At 45.1% G+C, this 21,418-nt stretch overlaps 1 protein-coding gene across 1 annotated transcript in view; it reads right to left on the bottom strand.

Moving 5' to 3' along the window:
- MCM9 (minichromosome maintenance 9 homologous recombination repair factor) overlaps window positions 1–19,921 on the bottom strand; it is a 77,083-nt gene extending 57,162 nt beyond the window's left edge. The window contains exons 1-3 of the mRNA XM_068231368.1: window positions 19,806–19,921; window positions 15,468–15,795; window positions 93–406 (exon numbers count right to left, since the gene is read on the bottom strand). Of these exons, the coding sequence (XP_068087469.1) occupies window positions 93–406; window positions 15,468–15,777 (624 nt within the window). The 5' untranslated portion in view covers window positions 15,778–15,795; window positions 19,806–19,921. The remainder of the gene's footprint in view (window positions 1–92; window positions 407–15,467; window positions 15,796–19,805) is intronic.
- Between the last annotated feature and the right edge of the window lie 1,497 nt (window positions 19,922–21,418).

Consider the following 21,418-nt stretch of genomic DNA (forward strand, 5'->3'; position numbering starts at 1 on the left):
CATCCAAATAGATTCAAAAGGTAAAGCCTAGCCCCATTTTTATAGAAATACAGCGGTACTTTTTTTTTTAAACTTACAAACAGCATCAATACCTGCTCCTGGATTTTTATCTCCTGGTAGTCTCTACAAGTTGCTGGAGAGGAGACTTCAGACAGACAGGTAAATTTTGTGGAATTGCAGCCTTCCTCATTGGTGCAAGAAACAGGAGGAGAGAATGAGTAGTACTGCTCAAAGTCAGCTTTTACTGTGATGACATGTTTGCACTTTGCACACATAAAGTCTTGCTCGTACTCTAGAACTTTCACTAGACTGGTGCGAATGACCGTGCCAGTGACAGATAAGAAGTGTCCTACATCTCTGGTACGAGGGATGTGCTCTCTGGTTAGCTCTGGACACACTGGCAAACCTGTGTAACATAAGGAAAGACAGTGGATATCACAAAAACAAGAATATCACTCTGTTTTACATAAAACACACTATTAAATGAAAGTAACACCAAGAAGACATACAGTGGTTTGCAAAAGTATTCGGCCTCCTTGAAGTTTTACACATTTTGTCATATTACTGCCACAAACATGAATCAATTTTATTGGAATTCCATGTGATAGACCAATACAAAGTGGTATACACGTGAGAAGTAGAATGAAAATCATACATGATTCCAAACATTTTTTTTTTTACAAATAAATAACTGCAAAATGGGGTGTGCGTAATTATTCAGCCCCCTTTGGTCTGAGTGCAGTCAGTTTCCCATAGACATTGCCTGATGAGTGCTAATGACTAAATAGAGTGCACCTGTGTGTAATCTAATGTCAGTACAAATACAGCTGCTCTGTGACGGCCTCAGAGGTTGTCTAAGAGAATATTGGGAGCAACACCACCATGAAGTCCAGAGAACACACAAGACAGGTCAGGGATAAAGTTTTTGAGAAATTTAAAGCAGGCTTAGGCTACAAGAAGATTTCCAAAGCCTTGAACATGTCACGGAGTACTGTTCAAGCAATCATTCAGAAATGGAAGGAGTATGGCACAATTGTAAACCTACCAAGACAAGGCCGTCCAAACTTACAGGCCGAACAAGGAGAGCGCTAATCAGAAATGCAGTCAAAAGGCCCATGGTGACTCTGGAAGAGCTGCAGAGATCTACAGCTCAGGTGGGGGAATCTGTGCATAGGACAACTATTAGTCGTGCATTGCACAAAGTTGGCCTTTATGGAAGGGTGGCAAGGAGAAAGCCATTGTTAACAGAAAAGCATAAGTCGTCCTGTTTGCAGTTTGCCACAAGCCATGTAGGGGACACAGCAAACATGTGGAAGAAGGTGCTCTGGTCAGATGAGACCAAAAATTGAACTTTTTGGCCAAAATGCAAACCGCTACGTGTGAAAACTAACACTGCACATCACTCTGAACGCACCATCCCCACTGTCAAATATGATGGTGGCAGCATCATGCTCTGGGGGTACTTCTTTTCAGCAGGGACAGGGAAGCTGGTCAGAGTTGATGGGAAGATCGATGGAGCCAAATACAGGACAATCTTAGAAGAAAACCTCTTTGAGTTTGCAAAAAACTTGAGTGGGGCGGAGGTTCACCTTCCAGCAGGACAACGACCCTAAATATAAAGCCAGGGCAACAATGGAATGGTTTAAAAAATAACATATCCATGTGTTAGAAAGGCCCAGTCAAAGTCCAGTTCTAAATTCAATCGAGAATCTGTGGAAAGATCTGAAAACTGCTGTTTACAAATGCTGTCCATCTAATCTGACTGAGCTAGAGCTGTTTTGCAAAGAAGAATGGACAAGGATTTCAGTCTCTAGATGTGCAAAGCTGGTAGAGACATACCCTAAAAGACTGGCAGCTGTAATTGCAGCAAAAGGTGGTTTTACAAAGTATTGACTCAGGGGGCTGAATAATAATTACGCACACACCACTTTGAAGATTTTTTTTTTTTTAAATGTTTGGAATCATGTATGATTTTTGTTCCACTTCTCATGTGTACACCACTTTGTATTGGTCTTTCACGTGGAATTCCAATAAAATTGATTCAGGTTTGTGGCAGTAATATGACAAAATGTGGAAAACTTCAAGGGGGCCGAATACTTTTGCAAACCACTGTACGTGCCACCTAAACAAAAAAACACCACCACACACCTTTCAAAGTTCTAGTTATTCAATTTGTAGATTGAAAGGGAGGCGCAAGGCAATTAATCTTGACAATGAGATTTATGTGCCTCTTTCCTGCCTCAGCTACAAAATTTAGTTTCAGCACAAGTAAAATACACTCAAAAGACTTCCAGGGAAAGGAAAATGAACATGTGCAATAAAAAAGGGAAAGCCAGAGAGGACATTCCACGGACAGGAAGTAATAGAGGACCTTCCCACTGAGGACACTGGCAGCAATTTCTAACCCTTGCCACAATATATTTTTTCACCAAGTTTGGTTTTAAAGTTGTTGAAAGTTTTAAATTTTAGTTAGTGCAAGGTACTAAGGCCTTACAATTCACATACTGGTGCAGACTGTTGTCCCATCATATCCAAGCATAATAATAATTTGATTGATTTCAGGCAGTTTATTGCTTGAAAGTAACAGTGCTCTCCCCAGAAATGTTTTTCGACCGGGTGGCATGAAATAGTAGCCAGGTGGGGCAAGGTGAAAGAATACAGGGTCAGCACTTTTCTGCACAACTCTGCTTACAGCAGAAGAGGAAGTAAGCCGATGAAAGCTGGGTACTCACCAAAACTACGCGGGTGAAGGACCTGGCTAAAGGAGCCTGGGGGGGGGGGGGACACTGAAGTATGATCAAGCATGTTGGAAAGTGTCCATGCGAGCAGGGGTGGACCACCAAAGATTGATAGCTGCCTAATGTTACACTGCATCGAGTGATACAACTTTTTGGGTACATTCAACCAACAGATTTCTGCTGAAATCTGATTATTAAGGTTGCCCATACAGCATGAAACATTCATTGGCTGATTAAATCATGGTGATTGAAAACACTGACGATTGTTGCCTAAACATTGCAGAAATCAACCAATATTACCGATAGGAAAGGTGTTTTGGGGCCACAGCAATATCTATGTGAGGTGAGGGGGTTGAGAGGTGGTGAAGTGTTCTGGAAGAGGACAGCACAGAGCAAAGGCACCTGGAGATGACAGCAGGTATAAAAAAGGTGAAGTGTTAGATCAGGGGTCCCCAAACGTTTTGGGTTGAGGACCGGGTCAACATACTTCAGACTGCTGGGGGGGCCGGAGTATACACAAGATGATGTAGAAGTCTTTGCGGGCCAGACAGTGAAGCATACCCAGGTGACTCCTGCTGTCCAATTGGACAGCAATGTCACCTGATGTGGAATTTGATTGGAAATCAGCGAAATTACTGCTTTCTGGCTTCCATGTGGAAGGGTGGTGCTAGCACTGCTATTCCATATGCGGACCACCAATATTTAAAGATGTAGCTGGCCGCATCTATAAGTAATACATTTTCTGTGTGGGGGGCCGGTAAAAAAGCCTCAGGGGGCCACATTCGTCCCGCGGGCCTTAGTTTGAGGACCACTGTATTAGATGGTCCAGAGGCTTCCTAGATGCTACTTTATCACAGCACTGCTGCGCTCGACCCTCTTTTTCTGACTGCATTCCATATATGAGTGCATGTGTACTGTGTATGCATGAGTACAATCTGCGAGTGCCGAGTAGAACAAAACTGCTTGTGTGCAGAAAAAGTGCACAAACCGCTTTGCTGGACTAGGCAGGCACAGACCGTACTCACGCATGCCCAGTACAGATGGCACTTATACACTGGGGAGAGCACAGACATGAGAAGCATATTTAAAGGGGAACTGAAGAGAGAGGTAAATGGAGGCTGCCATGTTTATTTCCTTTTAAGCAATACCAGTTGCCTGGCAGCCCTGCTGATCCTCTGCCTTTAATACGATTAGCCATAGCCCCTGAACAAGCATGCAGCAGATCAGGTGTTTTAGACTTTAAAGTCAGATCTGACAAGACTAGCTGCATGCTTGTTTCTGGTGTTATTCAGATACTACTGCTCAGAAATAGACCAGCAGGGCTGCCAGGCAACTGGTATTGATTAAAAGGAAATAAATATGGCAGCCTCCGTATACCTCTTACTTCAGTTCCCCTTTAACAAGCTCTTGTCAAATATGCTTAGATGGATTCAGACCTATAATGGTGGGCTGGAGGGTGGGGTGTGGGGAGAACCTGTGCACTATCCAGAGGCTTCCCACAACTGAGGTAAGAATCTTATTCACTTCAGGTACACTTTAAGCGAAGTTGATAGGCACTCCAATGAGGGTAGACATGTGCTAGGCTGATACAGTGTTCTCCCTAGGCTCTTTTAGCCGGGTCCTCCACTCGGCTAGTTTGGTGAGCACCCGGCTGTCATCGGCTCACCTCCTCCTATGCTGTAAGCAGAGAAGCACCAGCTCTGCATTCTCTCATCCCCCACCCGGCTATTTTTTTAATGCCACCCAGCTACTTTTTCATGCCACCCAGCTGGATAAAAATTCTGGGGAAAAACACTGTCATATGGTGCTGTAGTTTAGCAGCACCCAAATCAGGAAAATCAGAGATCAGCAGCACCACGTAGACGTATTTAAAGCTCTTTATTGCATAAAAGAGATGAAATCCAGGAACAGCAACAGACGCTGTTTCTGAGAGACACTCCTTCCTCAAGCTGTATAGGCTCACTCAAAAGAAAAAACAGGCACACAGGCATTTATATACCATCTCAATAAGGTCACATGGACCAAACAAACAAGTGTAGATACCAACATCTAATCGCAAAGCAGAGAATAATGAGAGGACCTGATGGGAAACAAGTATGTAAATCACCAGCTGTTAACCACTTCCCAACTGAGGGGTTTTACCCCTTGACCACCAGAGCAATTTTCACCTTTCAGCGCTCCTTCCATTCATTCGTCTATAACTTTATCATTACTTATCACAATGAAATGAACTATATCTTGTTTTTTTCGCCACCAATTAGGCTTTCTTTAGGTGGGACATTATGCCAAGAATTATTTTATTCTAAATGTGTTTTAATGGGAAAATAGGAAAAAATGTGGGAAAAAAATATTTTTCAGTTTCAGGCCTTTATAGTTTTTAAATAATGCATGCTACTGTAATTAAAACCCATGAAATGTATTTGCCCATTTGTCCCGGTTATAAAACCGTTTAAATTATGTCCCTATCACAATGTTTGGCGCCAATATTTTAATTGGAAATAAAGGTGCATTTTTTTTCAGTTTTGCATCCATCCCTAATTACAAGCCCATAGTTTATAAAGTAACAGTGTTATATCCTCTTGACATAAATATTTAAAAACTATTTATGCATTTTTTTTATTGTAATTTTGTTTTTGTGTTTTGTTGTTTTTTTTTATTAAAAAATAAATAAAAAATGGGGAGTGTGGGAGGTAAAGAGTTAAAGAGACACTGAAGCTATTTTTTTTTTTTAGGATATTATGATTTGTATGCATAGTACAGCTAAGAAATAAAACATTAAGATCAGATACATCAGTCTAATTGTTTCCAGTACAGGAAGAGTTAAGAAACTCCAGTTGTTATCTCTATGCAAAAAAGCAATTACGCTCTGCGACTTTCAAAGTCGTGGAGAGGGCTGTTATCTGACTTTTATTATCTCAAGTGTTATTGAACTATTACTTTATACTTTTTCTCTGCCAGAGGAGAGGTCATTAGTTCACAGACTGCTCTGAAAGAATCATTTTGAATGCTGAGTGTTGTGTACTCTGCACATATTAGAGAATGATGCAATGTTAGAAAAAACACTATATACCTGAAAATAAAAATATGAGAATATTTTCTTTGCTGCTAAACGTCTAGTAATTATTCATAGTACACAACCAATTGTTTATATCATTTTTTTTTTTTTTTTGCTTCAGTGTCTCTTTAATTTTTTGTGTAAAACTAATTTATTTGTATGTAAAAAAATGCTTTAGGGTGTAGTTTTACTATTTGGCCACAAGATGGCAACAGTAACTTTTTGTTTAATGCGACCTGCAAGCGTCCTTCCGGACGCTTGCAGGAAGTACTAGGAGGCTGAGAAAGTTGTTATTTTATTTTTCACAATGATCGTGCTGTTTATCGGAGAAGCAGCGGATCATTGCGGGGCTTAGATCAACGAACGGGAATGGATTTTCCCGTTCATTGATCTCCGGGCGAGCGGCCGGCGGCGTGTTTACCAGCGGGAGTGCGCGCTAGAGCGAGTGGCCCGATGGGGAACTGCATCACAGTCTGCCTGCTCCTCCCACTCTCCCAGAGGGCAATGGGAGCAGCATAGCATCAGAAATCAACAAAACCGCCGCCGGTATCAGAATGACGGATGCATTTCCGCATGCTAGTGTGGAAATCCGCAGTAAGTGAAATCCGCAAGAGTAATCTGCAAAGCAGAGGTGGAAAATACTAGGGCACATAATATGCCTTGCCAACACGTACTATCGTCAAAATAACTCGTAAAGCAATGCGGAAAACCGCAAAAACGCCAAACCAAAGTATACTGACGGGAAATAACATCCAGTCAGTTACTGAGTGACCAAAACAAACAAAAAACAAGCTATGCGGCAGAAAAAGACACAGCCTGTCACAAAGAGGCAGGCCGCGAAACACTGCGATGCAGCTCAAAACCAAACATTATTCATTGTTGGGAGTTGGTATCAATACAAAAACAATAAAGAAAAATAAATCACCAAAACAGCTACCCACAGTGTACTAATAGTTCAACCCGCACAGGGAAAAACACACACACACACACACACACACACCTGGATTAGGCAGGCATCCTATCAACAACCCGGTATGACTAGCGGCACATGACCATCCAGTGGCCTAGCCATGAACATAACTTGAATCTAATTAAAGGGAAACTGAAGTAAGAGGTATAGGGAGGCTGCCATATTTATTTCCTTTTAATCAATACCAGTTGCCTGGCAGCCCTGCTGGTCTATTTCTCTGCAGTAGTATCTGAACACCACCAGAAACAAGCATGCAGCTAGTCTTGTCAGATCTGACTTTAAAGTCTAAAACACCTGATCTGCTGCATGCTTGTTCAGGGGCTATGTCTAATCGTATTAAAGGCAGAGGATCAGCAGGGCTGCCAGGCAACTGGTATTGCTTAAAAGGAAATAAACATGGCAGTAGGGCTGCACGATTTTAGGTAAAAATTGAAATTGCGATTTTTCTCTCAAAAATTGTGATTTCGATTTTTTCACGATTTTTTTTTTGTACTGGAATCTCTTAAAGTAAAATTAGGCTAGTTACTTACCTGGGGCTTCTTCTAGCCCCCTAAAGTCCTCCTGCTCCCTCACCGCCATTCCACTCTCCTCTGTTCCTTAGCTCCGCACCTCCTCGATCATGCTCCAGTGGCCAGGAGTGCTTTGCCCATGCACAGTAGCAATTATTAGTTACCGCGCAAGTGCAAAACGCTACTGGTCATGAGAATGTGATAGGGGAGGCGAGTGACATGTGGCTGCACATGCAGTGTTCATAGAGGAAAAAAGCAGTGCGGGATGACTAGAAAGTGACAAGAACAATTTAAGGGGCTGGAAGAAGCCCCAGGTAAGTAACTGGCAATGCTCCTTTAACCGGTAAAGTGTCCTTTAAAGTTTAACTACCTTTCAGCTGATTTAACTATGAAACTAGCAGCTGTCAAAGGCCAGGGTGTCTCTCACTAATCACTCTGTGCCTCTGTCTGTCGATGCCATGGGTGAGTCTGTGGTCATCTGTACACTGGCTCACTCCCCCCCCCCCCCCCCAAACTGCAGCTCCCTCACAGGAGTGACACTCACTTCTATCATCAATCAGGGCATGACAGGATAATTGTGGGGTGAAAGGGTCAAGCATCCTAAAGTTCTGGCTGCGGGGGCTGAGTTAGAGGGCCCCCTCCTCCATTAGTAGTAGCCAGCGAGATCACACACATGCACAAGCTGCGGCTGGGACCAGTACAGGGAAAGCAGGAGAGCGTCTGGCTGGACATGCGACAAAGATCAGAGCTGTGTTATCTCCCAGCTGCAGCTCAGCTCTATGAGCTGCGAGTACAGGGAGAGAAGGAGGACAGCATCTGGCTGAACATTCCGAGAACCGCGCTCTCTCGTGTGACGTCTCCTGCATTTCCCGCCCCTCCACACAACACACAACTGCCAGGAGCTGAGGAGGAGGGCGGAGATAGCGTCCCTGAGTGACAGCGGCTGGCTGCAATGATACAGCCGCCGCTGATCACTAATAAATGCACAGAGCAGGGATAATTTTACCCGGGCGCTCATGGATCTCACCCAGGCGGCCTGCCCAGGTAAATGGCTCTGGAGAGAACACTGCGCTTGTATCTGGCCCCGCTGTGCGCGGATTGGCCAGAAGCAGTGAATATGCATTAGGGTTAATGAGCGGGGGGGCGGATCCACTCTGCTCGCTCGAGTAGATCCGCCCCCCGCTCATTAAAACTACTGCATATTCACTGCTCTGGCCAATCCGCGCACAGGGGGCCAGATAAAAGCATACAGACAGCGGGGAAAAAACCGAGGATACTGACGATCACTAGATCGTCTTGTCACAAACCGCGGTTTCGGTTTTAAACCGAAAAACCGTGCAGCCCTACATGGCAGCCCCCATATACCACTCTCTTCAATTCCCCTTTAAATGCAGAAAGACAGATCATAGTCACGGTTGAGACCGCCCCCACCCAGGGTACCCAGTCTCCTGATCCAACCCGCCTCACGTCTAAGTAGTTCCTTTTCTCTCTCCCCCCTTAAATGAATGGGCACAGCATCAATGACCTGAACACGAAACTGTGGGATAGAGTGGCAGAATTGGGTGAAGTGAACCGAAACAGATTGCGACAATACCTGCAGCCAGAAGCTGGGGTCCATTGTGCGGCAACATTGGGGCCACTTACAGAGTGTCTTTCCGCATGTTCCTGAGTTCAAATATCCACCTATGTTATCTTTCAAGAGAGCCCCCACTGTTAGGTACAAGCTTCAGTCCTGTTCCTCACACGCTGTGGGGCAGAGTGGCCAAAATGGGACTTTTCCTTGTTTAACCGCTTCCCGACCGACGCATGTACAAATGACGGCCGGAAAGTGGATCCCGCAAGGACCGCCGCCTGTACAATTGGCGGCGGTCCTTGTACGGGCATGGGCGGAGAAACGCGATCCTCCGCCAGGAACTGGCTCCGCCCCCCTCGCGCGGTACGTACGTACGCACGCGCACACACACACACGCACACACGTACACACACACACACGCACACACGTACACACACACACGTACACACGTACACACACACACACACACACACACACACACACACACACACACACACACACACACACACACACACACACACACACACACACACACACACACACACACACACACACACACACACGTGTACACACACACACACGTGTACACACACACACACGTGTACACACACACACACGTGTACACACACACACACGTGTACACACACACACGTGTACACACACACGTGTACACACACGTGTACACACACACACGTGTACACACACACACACGTGTACACACACACACACACGTGTACACACACACACGTGTACACACACACACGTGTACACACACACACACACACACGTGTACACACACACACACACACACACGTGTACACACACACACACACACACACGTGTACACACACACACACACACACACGTGTACACACACACACACACACACACGTGTACACACACACACACACACACACGTGTACACACACACACACACACACACACACACACACACACACGTGTACACACACACACACACACGTGTACACACACACACACGTGTACACACACGTGTACACACACACACACACACACACACACACACACACACACACACACACACACACGTGTACACACACACACACGTGTACACACACACACACACACACACACACACGTGTGTACACACACACACACACACACACACACACGTGTGTACACACACACACACACACACACACACACACACACACACACACACACACACACACACACACACACACACACACACACACACACGTGTACACACACACACACACACACACGTGTACACACACACACACACACGTACACACACACACACACACGTACACACACACGTGTACACACACACACACACGTGTACACACACACACACACGTGTACACACACACACACACACGTGTACACACACACACACACACACGTGTACACACACACACACACACGTGTACACACACACACACACACGTGTACACACACACACACACACACACACGTGTACACACACACACACACACACACACACACACACACGTGTACACACACACACACACACACACACACACACACACACGTGTACACACACACACACACACACACACACACGTGTACACACACACACACACACACACACACACACACGTGTACACACACACACGTGTACACACACACACGTGTACACACACACACGTGTACACACACACACACACACACGTGTACACACACACACACACACACACACGTGTACACACACACGTGTACACACACACAAACACACACACACACACACGTGTACACACACACACGTGTACACACACACACACGTGTACACACACACACACGTGTACACACACACACACACGTGTACACACACACACACACGTGTACACACACACACGTGTACACACACACACGTGTACACACACACACACACACACACACGTGTACACACACACACGTGTACACACACACACACACACACACACGTGTACACACACACACGTGTACACACACACACACACGTGTACACACGTGTACACACACACACACACACACACACGTGTACACACACACGTGTACACACACACGTGTACACACACACACACACGTGTACACACACACACACACACACACACACACACACGTGTACACACACACACACACACACACACACACACACACACACACACACACACACACACACACACACACACACACACACACACACACACGTGTACACACACACACACACACACACACGTGTACACACACACACACACACACACACACGTGTAAACACACACACACACACACACACACACACGTGTACACACACACACACACACACACACACACACACGTGTACACACACACACACACGTGTACAGACACACACACGTGTACACACACGTGTACACACACGTGTACACACACACACACACACACACACACACACACACACACACACACACACACGTGTACACACACACACACACACACACGTGTACACACACACACACACACACACACGTGTACACACACACACACACACACACACGTGTACACACACACACACACACACACGTGTACACACACACACACACACACACACACACACACACGTGTACACACACACACACACACACACGTGTACACACACACACGTGTACACACACACACACACACACGTGTACACACACACACGTGTACACACACACACACACACACACACACACACACACACACACACGTGTACACACACACACACACACGTGTACACACACACACACACACACACACACACGTGTACACACACACACGTGTACACACACACACACACACACGTGTACACACACACACACACACACGTGTACACACACACACGTGTACACACACACACACACGTGTACACACACACACGTGTACACACACACACGTGTACACACACACACACGTGTACACACACACACACACACACACGTGTACACACACACACACGTGTACACACACACACGTACACACGTGTACACACACACACGTGTACACACACACACGTGTACACACACACACGTGTACACACACACACACACACACACACACACAGCCGGCCATTCGGAAGCGCCAGCAGGTTACTAGCACCCAGATCGCCGCATACAAAGTGTATAATACACTTTGTAATGTATACAAAGTGTATTATACAGGCTGCCTCCTGCCCTGGTGGTCCCAGTGTCCGAGGGACCACCAGGGCAGGCTGCAGCCACCCTAGTCTGCACCCAAGCACACTGATTTTCCCCCCCCCGCCCCCTGATCGCCCACAGCACCCCTCAGAACCCCCCCCCCCCAGACCCCTGTTTGCACCCAATCACCCCCCTAATCACCCATCAATCACTCCCTGTCACTATCTGTAAACGCTAATTTTTATTTATGCCCTAAACTGCCCCCTGCTCCCTCCTGATCACCCCCCCCACCCCTCAGATTCTCCCCAGACCCCCCCCCCCCATGTACTGTATGCATCTATCCCCCCTGATCACCTGTCAATCACCCCCTGTCACTGCCACCCATCAATCAGCCCCTAACCTGCCCCTTGCGGGCAATCTGATCACCCACACCAATAGATCGCCCGCAGATCCGACGTCAGATCACCTCCCAAGTGCAGTGTTTACATCTGTTCTCTACCCTAAACACCCACTAATTACCCATCAATCCCATCAATTACCCATCAATCACTCCCCATCACCACCACCAGTCACCACCAGTGACAAAAAATAAAATCTATGAACTCGCCATACACCTAACGGAATACCTTGGGGTGTCTTTCTAAAATGGGGTCACTTGTGGGTTTCCTAAACTGCCCTGGCATTTTAGGGGCCCTAAACCATGAGGAGTAGTCTAGAAGACAAATGCCTCAAAATGACCTGTGAATAGGACGTTGGGCCCCTTAGCGCACCTAGGCTGCAAAAAAGTGTCACACATGTGGTATCGCCGTACTCAGGAGAAGTAGTATAATGTGTTTTGGGGTGTATTTTTACACATACCCATGCTGGGTGGGAAAAATATCTCTGTAAATGGACAATTGTGTGTAAAAAAATAAATAAATAAATCAAAAATTGTCATTTACAGAGATATTTCTCCCACCCAGCATGGGTATGTGTAAAAATACACCCCAAAACACATCATACTACTTCTCCTGAGTACGGCAATAACACCCCACTGGAACCCCACTAATGACCCCATTCTAGAAAGAAGACACCCCAAGGTATTCTGTTAGGAGTATGGCGAGTTCATAGAAGATTTTATTTTTTGTCACAAGTTAGCGGAAAATGACACTGTGAAAAAAAAAAACAATTAAAATCAATTTCCGCTAACTTGTGACAAAAAAATAAAATCTTCTATGAACTCACCATACTCCTAACGGAATACCTTGGGGTGTCTTCTTTCTAAAATTGGGTCATTAGTGGGGTTCCTATACTGCCCTGGCATTTTAGGGGCCCTAAACCGTGAGGAGTAGTCTTGAAACAAAAATGACCTGTGAAATCCTAAAGGTACTCATTGGACTTTGGGCCCCTTAGCGCAGTTAGGCTGCAAAAAAGTGCCACACATGTGGTATCGCCGTACTCGGGAGAAGTAGTATGATGTGTTTTGGGGTGTATTTTTACACATACCCATGCTGGGTGGGAGAAATATCTCTGTAAATGGACAATTGTGTGTAAAAAAATAAATAAATAAATCAAAAATTGTCATTTACAGAGATATTTCTCCCACCCAGCATGGGTATGTGTAAAAATACACCCCAAAACACATCATACTACTTCTCCTGAGTACGGCAATAACACATGTGTGGCACTTTTTTGCAGCCTAACTGCGCTAAGGGGCCCAAAGTCCAATGAGCACCTTTAGGCTTTACAGGGGTGCTTCCAATTAGGCACCCCCCAAAATGCAAGGACAGTAAACACACCCCACAAATTACCCCATTTTGGAAAGTAGACACTTCAAGGTATTCAGAGAGGGGCATAGTGAGTCCGTGGCAGATTATTATTTTTTTGTCGCAAGTTAGCAGAAATGGAAACTTTTTTTTTCTTTTTTGTCAAAGTGTCATTTTCTGCTAACTTGTGACAAAAAATAAAATCTTCTATGAACTCACCATGCCTATCAGTGAATACTTTGGGATGTCTTCTTTCCAAAATGGGGTCATTTGGGGGGTATGTATACTATCCTGGAATTCTAGCCCCTCATGAAACATGACAGGTGGTCAGAAAAGTCATAGATGCTTCAAAATGGGAAAATTCACTTTTTGCACCATAGTTTGTAAACGCTATAACTTTTACCCAAACCAATCAATATAGGCTGAATGTTTTTGTTTTTTTTATTAAAAAACATGTCTGTCCACATTTTTCGTGCTGCATGTATACAGAAATTTTACTTTATTTGAAAAATGTCAGCAGAGAAAATTTAAAAAAATCATTTTTTTTTACAAAATTCATGTCTTTTTTGATGAATATAATAAAAAGTAAAAATCGCAGCAGCAATCAAAAAGCACCAAAAGAAAGCTTTATTAGTGACAAGAAAAGGAGGTAAAATTCATTTAGGTGGTAGGTTGTATGAGCGAGCAATAAACCGTGAAAGCTGCAGTGGTCTGAATGGAAAAAAAGGGTCTGGTCCTTAAGGGGGGTAAAGCCTACGGTCCTCAAGTGGTTAAAATGTCATATGTGCAGCTTGATTTTGAAATGGGATAAGTTCAGGCACCCGTCAAAGGGAACCGAATTCTGTATATGCGGTTTGTATACATGTGACTCTTCCTTCGTAGTATATCTACTGAAGTGCCCTTACGAGCTGTTATATGTTGGAAAGGCCACACAACGGCTGCGTGAGCGGATCTCCTCACATAAATCTGCTATTAGGTCTAAAAAAAAAAACCCAAGATATAGATTATTTTGTTGTGATAAGAAGTGATTAATTTTTTGGTGAATAAAAGGGAGCAGTGCTGAAAGGTGAAAAGTGCTCTGGTCCTTAAGGGGAAAAAAACCACTTAGTGGTTAACTAGTTAAAGGACACTTGAACTGAGAGGGAAACATAGTGGCTGCCATATTTATTTCCTTTTAAACAATACCGGTTGCCTAGCATCCTGATCCATTTGACTGCAATAGTGTCTGAATCACACACCTGAAACAAGCACGTAGCTAATTGAGTCGGGCTTCAGTGAGAAACATCTGATCTGCATGTTTTTCAGGGTCTATGGCTAGGAGTATTAAAAACAGAGACTCAGCAAAACAGCCAGAAATCTGCTTACTTTAAAAGGAAATAAATATGTCAGCCAGCATATCCTTCACTTCAGGTATACTTTCAATCATTTCACCAATTGCACCATAATATTCTGCAACAACAGTTTGGCAAAACCATTGCAAAGCATATAACCATTTTGGTGGTACACAAGACATTCAGTAAGCCCCTGACACTTCTGGTAGTGTCACTACAAAGACTCTCAAACTCAACCCTAAATGTTCTCATTATTAATAGGAGAGAAATCCAAGACACGGTGACCATCGCTATGAAGGGATGCATGAAAACCACATCATTACATCAAAAGCAACACATTATTCCATCTACCAGAATATTGAAAAAAAGTTGTAGACATGTAGCATACCTGTGATTCTGACATGCAGATTTTGCTTCATGATGAATTTGTCATGTTGTGAGTTCAAGTGCATAAGACTCATTGCTGCTCTTCGCAAAGCATTGTCAAAGACTTGTAACACCTCATTAGGGAAAGCATTGAAAAAGTCTCCAATTTCCATGTTTGTTTCAAATAATGTCATGGCATTAACAACTACTGAGTAGTGGGCATCGTCATCATTTTCCGTCAGTATATTTACTATTTCCCTCTGGTGATACTCAAGGACATAGGATTCAAACACCTGGCCAACCAGTGCTACTTGTTCAGAGCTCAGGTACATGGTCACAATTTGAAGGGGCTGTGAATGAAAAGAGAAAGAAGCTGCACATTACCACTGCTTCATTTTAGTTAACTAGCCAAAATATTAGTTTGAGTGAGTGAGTGTGTTAAGCTACGTCAGCAGGAAATTCACGAAAAGTAATTTTAAGACTTGAAGTGAACGTGTAACGTCCAAAGCAGAAACAAAACATGGATAGTCCAAATGCTTCCTAATTCATCTTGGGGGCCACCATTTCTGCACAAGGTCCCTCAGAACTTATTTGACAAACGCTTGTTGCTGCTATACAGGGTGGGCCATTTATATGGATACAATTCAGAACGTGTCTGCGCAGTTTAGAATCGCTCAGGGAACTCTCCGAAAAGTATTCCACGGAGGTATCCAGTTGAATACATTGAGTACCAGAGACGGGGAAGGACCCAGAAGACAACAGGCAGCATTTTGACCTCCATGCAATTTCCCCCCCTATTCAGGGGTACTTTCTTTACAGTGCTTACAGCTAGTAGTGTTGCATGGAACAGGTTTCCATTTTTTGCCCAAAAATAGTCTCTCTTACCTGTTTCAAAAATCTGGGTGGTAAACAATCCTATACTTTCAAAATTAACATCTACAGCTATTCTGCTAAGGCCAAATTCATACTAGCACTGAGCGTCAGCATTGTGATGTCATTCCCATCACTGATAGAGGAATGCCTGTGAAACGTAGACACGGAGGTTCAAAGACAGCGTTAACCCTAGCATTGAATGACGGCAATCGATTGGCATGGTGTTTGGTGAACTCAACTTGCAGCACCATTTGGTTCTCTACTGGTGTCCCTGATGTTTGCTAATGCTAGTGTGAAACTAGCCTAGACATCTAGCATGCAGCCACACTTTTGTACTACATAAAAGGTGTATACAAGCACAATATTTGTTACCCAAAGAGATTGCGATCCCTTGGGCAACAGTTCAGTCATGCAGGAAGACCATAACCCCATGAAAGGACCCAGTAAGAAAAGCCACCCATGAGAAAGGTCAGTAACGGACACCTTTCCCATCTGAGACACCAGTGTCAGACAACATCACACATTAGCCAACACCCCTTAAAAGACACACAATAAAGGTTGCCATACACTGATAGATTTGCAGCAGATTTGACTATCAGATTTCTGTCAAGTCAAATCCGACAGGAATCTGATGTGTGCCACACACTAGGAACAGATTCCCAATAGATTTCACAATGAAATCTATTGGAAATCTATCTAAATGCATTATTGGACCATTAGATCCAATCTAACTCTATTGGCCATCAATCTGCTACCAGCAGCAGATCGACCTAGATCTTCCATCCTGTCAGATAGATCAAATCCATCGAAATCGGCCACAATTGGCCATCTTTCGATCAATAAATTTGAAAGAATCGATTTCTGATCGATCAAATGATGGCTGAAATCGACAAGTGTATGGGCCCCTTAACAGTATACTCACGACAGACCTCCTTGGAAACACAGAGCACTCACAACAGACATCCCAGAAAACAGAGTGCTCCTGACAAACCCGGGTAAAAACACAGATCGCTCACGGCAGACCCCAGGGAAACACAGAAAACTCACGACAGGCAACCCCCACCCCAGGAAACACAGAGGACTCACAACAGACCCCCCCCCCGGGAGACACAGAGGGCTCACAACAGAGACCCCCCACGGGAAACACAGAGCGCTCACAACAGATTTCCCCCCCCCCCCGGGAAACACAGAGGGCACACAACAGACCACCCCCAGGAAACAGAGAGCTCATGACTAAAAACCCTCCAGGAAACACAGAGCGCTCACGACCCCCCCCCCCAGGAAACGCAGATCGCTCACGACAGACCCCGCAGTCACTACAGACTCCCAGGGAACACCGAGCGCACACGACAGATCTCCAGGGAACACCGAGCACCCACGACAGATCTCCAGGGAACACCGAGCACCCACGACAGATCTCCAGGGAACACCGAGCACCCACGACAGATCTCCAGGGAACACTGAGCACCCATGACAGATCTCCAGGGAACACTGAGCACCCATGACAGATCTCCAGGGAACAACAAGTAACAAAGATTGGGTCGCACCTTTGTGGAGGTAGTTGAGTGTGCTAGGGTCAACAAGTAGAACTGTATGTAGAGCAAAGAAACCCTGGAACAAGCACCACTCAATATGATAATGAAATATAAAGGATCTTTATTACAAAATGATCTACCTAACGGTACAACACATGGACAAGGATACACTCCCAGCAGCTAATAAAACCACATAATAAAACATCCCATAAAAAATTCTCCATACTGAATCATTATATGCATGTTGCTCAAAAATAACAATAAGTATGTATATAGATATATATTAAATACAAGAGTACAGGTTCTGTATAGGACCCGTATCTTGTATGAACCCGGGTTCAGTATTATGGTGCTGTGCAATAGCTCAAAAAGAAGGTCTAATACAGCAATTAAACAAAAATCCAACAATAGACCCTCAAGTTGATAAAGTGTATATGATCACACAAACAAATATAACATTCCACATTATTGCTGACAAAACTGAGAAGATCCACTAATGTGGAAAAAGTGCTATCGTGCAGAAGAAAAAACAAAAAAAAATATTTATTTATATTAATTAATACATGTAGAGCTTATGCAAGGTAACCTGCAAGTAAGTGAATGACAGTGTAGCAGCCCACAGACTAAGTGCATAGGAACAATCTGAGAGGTGATACTTAGCCCAGGTCAGTAGTAGGTTTGAGCAGCAGTCAGCAGGAGAGACGGCAGATCCCCTCAAGCAACCCCACTAGTTACGCGGGCGCAACCCCGCTTTCTCAAGGAGAGGAGGAACCGTCAGGAAACACGAGCACCCATGACAGATCTCCAGGGAACACCGAGCACCCATGACAGATCTCCAGGGAACACCGAGCACCCATGACAGATCTCCAGGGAACACCGAGCACCCATGACAGATCTCCAGGGAACACCGAGCACCCATGACAGATCTCCAGGAAACACCGAGCACCCATGACAGATCTCCAGGGAACACCTAGCACCCATGACAGATCTCCAGGGAACACCTAGCACCCATGACAGATCTCCAGGGAACACCTAGCACCCATGACAGATCTCCAGGGAACACCGAGCACCCATGACAGATCTCCAGGGAACACCGAGCACCCATGACAGATCGCCAGGGAACACCGAGCACCCATGACAGATCGCCAGGGAACACCGAGCACCCATGACAGATCGCCAGGGAACACCGAGCACCCATGACAGATCGCCAGGGAACACCGAGCACCCATGACAGATCGCCAGGGAACACCGAGCACCCATGACAGATCGCCAGGGAACACCGAGCACCCATGACAGATCTCCAGGGAACACCGAGCACCCATGACAGATCTCTAGGGAACACCGAGTACCCATGACAGATCTCCAGGGAACACCGCGCACTCATGACAGATCTCCAGGGAACACAAACCACTCATGACAGATCTCCAGGGAACACAAACCACTCATGACAGATCTCCAGGGAACGCAAACCACTCATGACAGATCTCCAGGGAACACAAACCACTCATGACAGATCTCCAGGGAACACAAACCACTCATGACAGATCTCCAGGGAACACAAACCACTCATGACAGATCTCCAGGGAACACAAACCACTCATGACAGATCTCCAGGGAACACAAACCACTCATGACAGATCTCCAGGGAACACAAACCACTCATGACAGATCTCCAGGGAACACAAACCACTCATGACAGATCTCCAGGGAACACAAACCACTCATGACAGATCTCCAGGGAACACAAACCACTCATGACAGATCTCCAGGGAACACAAACCACTCATGACAGATCTCCAGGGAACACAAACCACTCATGACAGATCTCCAGGGAACACAGCACTAGTTAAAAAAAATCTGACACCATTATCAGAAAGCAACCCGCATCCCTTAATGAAAAAAAAAACAACACATAAAATAGCCATAATAACAGACAACAAGCATTGACTGACCAACAACTAATGATGTAGTAAGCGCCTCAGTAAAGATTATAACTCCCGCGTTGCCATACTCCGTATCAAAACAGACGACATTCATCTGCGCCGCTCAACAGCATGGAGTTTCGAATATCCCACCCACTTCCTCCGCCCACTTCCTCAGTGATTGGACGATAGCGGTGGAGGAAGCCTAGATTGCGCGCGACCGAGATGAAGGCAGACTGACTGGCTGGCTGGAGCCGCGCCCCCTCCCATAGTCATACGCTAGATACGGTATGTCTGCGTTTCAACTAAGCCAACGTACCTTTCACTTATGCACTATCTTCCGGCTTACCTACTGACCAATCACGGAGAACGTGGGTGGGAATTGGCTAGTAGATAGATTCCGAGCTGAATTAGTGAAAATAATGAATAGTGCTGGTTGCTTTTCATAGTTTGAGTTTGTCATGGGGTGTCTTGAGTTAGCGAGGAGTTCTTTAGTGGTGCTGATATAAGATGCTGTCTGTAACTGGGTATTACAAACTTTATGATTTTAGCAATATATATTGGAACCCTATAACATTCATTTATTCTGCTGTTGTAGCGGTGTGATTTGGAAGAATCGCACCACAGCCGGAGACTCACATGGCACGTTTTATGCCTAGTACACACCATACAATTTTCTGTAAGATTTTTCTGTTAGATTTTCTGTAATTAGATTATTTTCTGTAAAGTATTGGTAGAGACTGGTCATTATCTCTGGTGCATTGTCTTCTGGTTATCTCCTGCTGAGTAGAGCAATGCTTAATTGCTTAATAGGCAGATAGATGGTTAGATAGATAATTTCCAACATGTTGGAAATTATTTATCTGGCAGGTAAATCTTACGGAAAATCGTATCTTGTGTACTAGGCATAATGCACATGCTGCAGTGCGTTACCCTGCGATTCCTGGAAGTTGCATTTTCTTCAGTCACACCATGGCTAAGACTCCGTTTCCATCCTATGAGACGCGTGACAGCACTTCCTGTTGTGCGAGTACGCAGCCAAATCAAGGAGGCCGTGCCATGCACGACTATGGGATTCACTGCCACTCGCGTGGGTGGAAAAATGCTGCAATGTCGTCCGAATGACTATGGCAAGTGATTCAGACAGCTGCTGCATTATCCCAATGGCAGAGTTTTCCCACGCGATTTGCCTGCGGGGCAACTGTGGATTCGGCCTAATTTCCGTACTAGCGGATATGGGCCCTTACTTCTGTGGCGCCCAGAGCACTTCCGTGATTTCCCACTGCAAGCTATGTGTCATGTGTTATAGACCTTAATGACCACAGCGACGAGCTGCTGCTGGCTTGATTACTGGGATGTGACATGGTAAATGTAAAGGGGCTACAGTGTACCTGGGACGAATGGGAAAAGTATTTTTACTTTCATGGGGCATCAGCCCCTTGAAGTCAGTCTGCTCCCTCGTTCTCCTGGTCCACTCCATTGTAGTTACAGTAAATGAATTAGGAGTTGGAGCATTTTTTTTACGATTCCCACTCTAGGCATCCAAAATTGCTCCAACTCTTCAGCCCTGCTGCTCTCACAGGGAACGCAACACAGCTTCCACTGTGAACCTAGCCTTAAAGGACACATCCAAGGAAAAAAAA

Source organism: Hyperolius riggenbachi, chromosome 4 (genome assembly GCF_040937935.1).
Source record: "Hyperolius riggenbachi isolate aHypRig1 chromosome 4, aHypRig1.pri, whole genome shotgun sequence".
NCBI classification, from domain to species: Eukaryota; Metazoa; Chordata; class Amphibia; order Anura; family Hyperoliidae; genus Hyperolius; species Hyperolius riggenbachi.